The sequence below is a fragment of the Portunus trituberculatus genome, chromosome 39 (assembly GCF_017591435.1).
Source record: "Portunus trituberculatus isolate SZX2019 chromosome 39, ASM1759143v1, whole genome shotgun sequence".
Classification (NCBI taxonomy): Eukaryota; Metazoa; Arthropoda; class Malacostraca; order Decapoda; family Portunidae; genus Portunus; species Portunus trituberculatus.
The window spans coordinates 3,764,698-3,768,448 of NC_059293.1; the positions used below are offsets into that span (position 1 = coordinate 3,764,698).

Genomic DNA, 3,751 nt, shown 5'->3' on the forward strand with positions numbered 1-3,751 from the left:
TCTTCTCATCCCTATTCTGTCCATCTTCCTAATGCAAGAGTTAACCAGTATCTTCACTCCTTCATTCCCTACACTGGTAAACTCTGGAACTCTCTACCTGTGTCTGTATTTCCACCTGCCTATGACTTAAACTCTTTCAAAAGAGGAGTGTCAAGACACCTCTTACGTTAACTGGACCCTCCTTTTAGATTTTTTTGTTTTTTCTTTCTCCTACTTTCCTCTAAACAGGGCCTGGCAACCAGCGGGATTTTTTTTTTTCCAACACTGTTTTCCCTTGGCCAGTGCCCTTGTAATGTAAAAAAAAAAAAAAAAAAAAAATCTGGCATCTTTGCTGGCGACACGAATTTCTTTTGGTGAATGGCAATCTTTGCAGTCTTGTTTTATCTATAGTCTTTGGTTGAGGCCTCGGCCAGATCTCGCGCTTCTGTTCCCGTCCTGAGAAGTGCGCCTGGTGCTCTGGCCAGCATCATTCCCTCGCCTGCCCTCACCGGCCCCAGCCGTCTTCTACTGGCCCGGCACCAGTCTCCCAGGACTCCGGGTCAAGGTACAGGGCTCAGACACACCTACAGCAGATACCTCAAGTGGAAGTGCCCTCACTGCCGTCAGCCAGGCGTCAACGCCTGGCATGGGTGTTTTAAGGCGCCCAGCTACCTCCGCCGCGCCTCCCACCTCGGCTCCGCTTTCCACCCACAGTCTGATCAGTGTGCGTTCGCTCCTCCCCAGGCCACCTCCCCGCTGGTGTTAGTCTCTCTCTCTCTCTCTCTCTCTCTCTCTCTCTCATGAAGGACACGGCTGCCTTCCTTCTCCTCCTCTTCCTCATCCCTTTGCTGCTTCTGCTGCTGACGCCTGGAGGATTCCTTGGCGTTGCCCATGCCCAGCAATGTTCCCCCGTTTTTCAAACCACAGACCATGAATACCGCTTCATTACCGCTGCACACGAATCATCAGATTTGCAAATAAACACAACCGTGTACGTGCATCCACAGCAAGACCTGAAAATTTTGCTGAATTTGGAAGGAAGCCACGAGTACATAAAGCTCGTGCTGGATGAACATTGTTTCTCGGGTGACGACTGGCAGTGGTGGACACTGTGGATGCAAGTGAAATTATTGGGCATAGGAGGAATTCCTGGCCGAGATTGGACGGATTACAAATTCCAGGTGAGGACAAATATGTGCATTAAACAGTGTACCAAGAGGATCTTCTACATGTACGTTTTTGACGGCTTCTATGTCTGGGCTTCTGGTGCCTCACAATGGAGATTTTACTACTTGGAAAAACGCTGTGGCCAAATCCCTCAATGGAGGAAAGGAGATTCTGGGTATTCCACTCCCGAGTGCACAACTACAAACCATTTACCAATAACGATATCTCCTGCCACGCCCACAATAACCTCTACCAAGCCAACAACACCACCTCCTAAACCCATAACAACCTCTGCCACGCTCACACCACGTCTGCACCGATACCATCCATGCACGCCTCCATTCTCTATGCCCGTGGGAGCCATAGAAGGCGTAGCTGCAGCGACGGTACTGGTGGTGGTGGTGATGTTGGTGCTGTTGGTGATGAAACGACACGGTAAGTCAGCAGTGGAAGATGAAATTCTCTTTCTGTAATACAATAGTACTTTCTTTTTCGGCAATAGTAGTAGTAGTAGTGATAGTAGTAGTGGTAGTAATAGTAGTAGACAGTAGTCATGTTAGAGTAGTAGTAGTAGTAATAGAAGTAGTATTAATGATATTGTAGTAGTAGTAGTAGTAGTAGTAGTAGTAATACAGGTAGTATTAATAATATTGTAGTGGTAGTAGTAGTAGGAGTAGTAGTAGTAGTAGAAGACGTAATAGTAGTAGCAGAGCAGTAGTAGCAATAGTAATAATAGTGGCTGCTGCTGCATTAGAAATAGTAGTAGGGATAATTGTAGTAGTAGTAATAGTAGTAGTAGTAATAGTGGTAGTATTTGCCTCAGCAGTAGTAGTAATAGCAGATGGTGTAGTAACAGCAGCATTACTTGTTGTTGTTGTTGTTCTTTCTGCTCATGTTGTATCAGCAGAAGCATGAGTATCAGTATTAGTAGAGTGATATCAGTCGTTTCCTTTGCCTTCAGATGTACGAAGAATGCTCACAGAACACACAGTAGCACCACCACGTGAATAAAATGATGTCAGCAGCCTGTCTCAACCTTTAACCTGCTGCTGACACGCAACATCCCGCCAACAGCCTGTCTGAAACTGCTGCTTACGCACAACACCCCACCAACAGCCAGTATGGAAATATAGACAGGCAAGGATCCATCAATATCCTGTATGGAAGTCTATACAGGCGAAGATCTGTCAACAGCCATCAATCATTGCTTTTATTTTCTTGACGATATCGTTGTTTAAGTCATGAAATGCCAGCCTTATATTTGGTGACGTCCTGTTAAGTGGAACCAAATATTGCAGTTCTGTGCTTTGTTGGATATAAGATGTCTTCAATAATCACTACTAACTCTTTCCTTCCTTGCTTTTCTTTAGCGTCTCTTCTTCTATTATATATTCAGAGGAAGACCTCTTTTTGCTCTCCTATTGCCAAAACACGACTTTTATTTTTAGCTTTTAATAGTTGTTTCCATCTTTGGCTCTATGTATGAGTCTTTTTTTTATACCATGTGGGCTTTTCACGGGAATTTATGGACTAAAGGGGATACTTTTTAGGGTACCTCCTATCTTAAAGCCCACCCGCTAGGAAACCCTTGCCCCGAGTGAGGAAGCCCAACCTACACTCAGACCGTGGACAGGATTCGAACCCGTGCGCTTGGAGACCTCTAGGATCCCAAAGCACGCATGGTTCCACTGTACCACGGCGGCCCCTTTTGTCTTGGCTTGTCAATACTCGTATCCACTTGGTTCTTTATTATTCTTTTTGGCTTTTTCTTTTCTTTTGCATCGATTTTTATGTTTGCATCATTGATTCCATGATTGTAGGTGTGATCTTTGTTGATGGTCTTTTTATGTTGTAGGTCTTAGTGTGTCATCATTATCTTTACATCTCATCTCTAGCTAAAAGAACTTCTATTACATGAAAAGTGTTGGTTATGTTTTCAAGGTTTGGACGGTCTTTTTAAGGTCATCCTCTTTTAAATTAATGGTTAGCTTGGTATTTGCCAAAGGTAAAAAGTGTTTTGAGTCTTTTCAAAATATGACCACATAGACTCACCCGAGAGAGAGAGAGAGAGAGAGAGAGAGAGAGAGAGAGAGAGAGAGAGAGAGAGAGAGAGAGAGAGAGAGAGAGAGAGAGAGAGAGAGAGAGAGTGAGTGAGTGAGTGAGTGAGTGAGAGAGTGTCTGTCTGTCTGTCTGTCTGCCTGTATCTGTGTCTGTGTTTTTTTTTTTTAAGGTGTTATATAGGAACAAACTCCTTTAGAATAGCAAATAGACATAGTAATGGCTTATAAACTAAAGTGTGAAATAAGACAAACAGCGTGACTTCTATAAGAGCGCAGTGTATGAACAGACAAGAAGTAATGTGAAGACCTTTGTTCAGTGTTTTCATGTGTACCGGGTATTCTCTATTCGCAAATTCGATAAATGTAAATTATATCGTTTATTTCTTTTGCATTGTTCCCTAGAGACAAAAGGGACACTATTTAAGAAGGAAGAAGAAGAAGAAGAAGAGGAAGGAGGAGGAGGAGGAGGAGAAGGAGGAGAAAAAGAAAAAGAAAAAAAAGGAGAAGAATGTATCATATATATATATATTGTGTGTCTTTGTGTA

The 3,751-nt window shown here is 43.5% G+C and overlaps 1 protein-coding gene across 1 annotated transcript; it reads left to right on the plus strand.

Moving 5' to 3' along the window:
• Nucleotides 1–371: 371 nt before the first annotated feature.
• LOC123515619 lies at nucleotides 372–2,909 on the plus strand. The gene is made up of 2 exons (XM_045274409.1): nucleotides 372–1,581; nucleotides 2,108–2,909. The coding sequence occupies exons 1-2, from the start codon at nucleotides 780–782 to the stop codon at nucleotides 2,155–2,157; spliced, it is 852 nt and encodes a 283-aa protein (XP_045130344.1). The 5' UTR covers nucleotides 372–779; the 3' UTR covers nucleotides 2,158–2,909.
• Nucleotides 2,910–3,751: the final 842 nt, after the last annotated feature.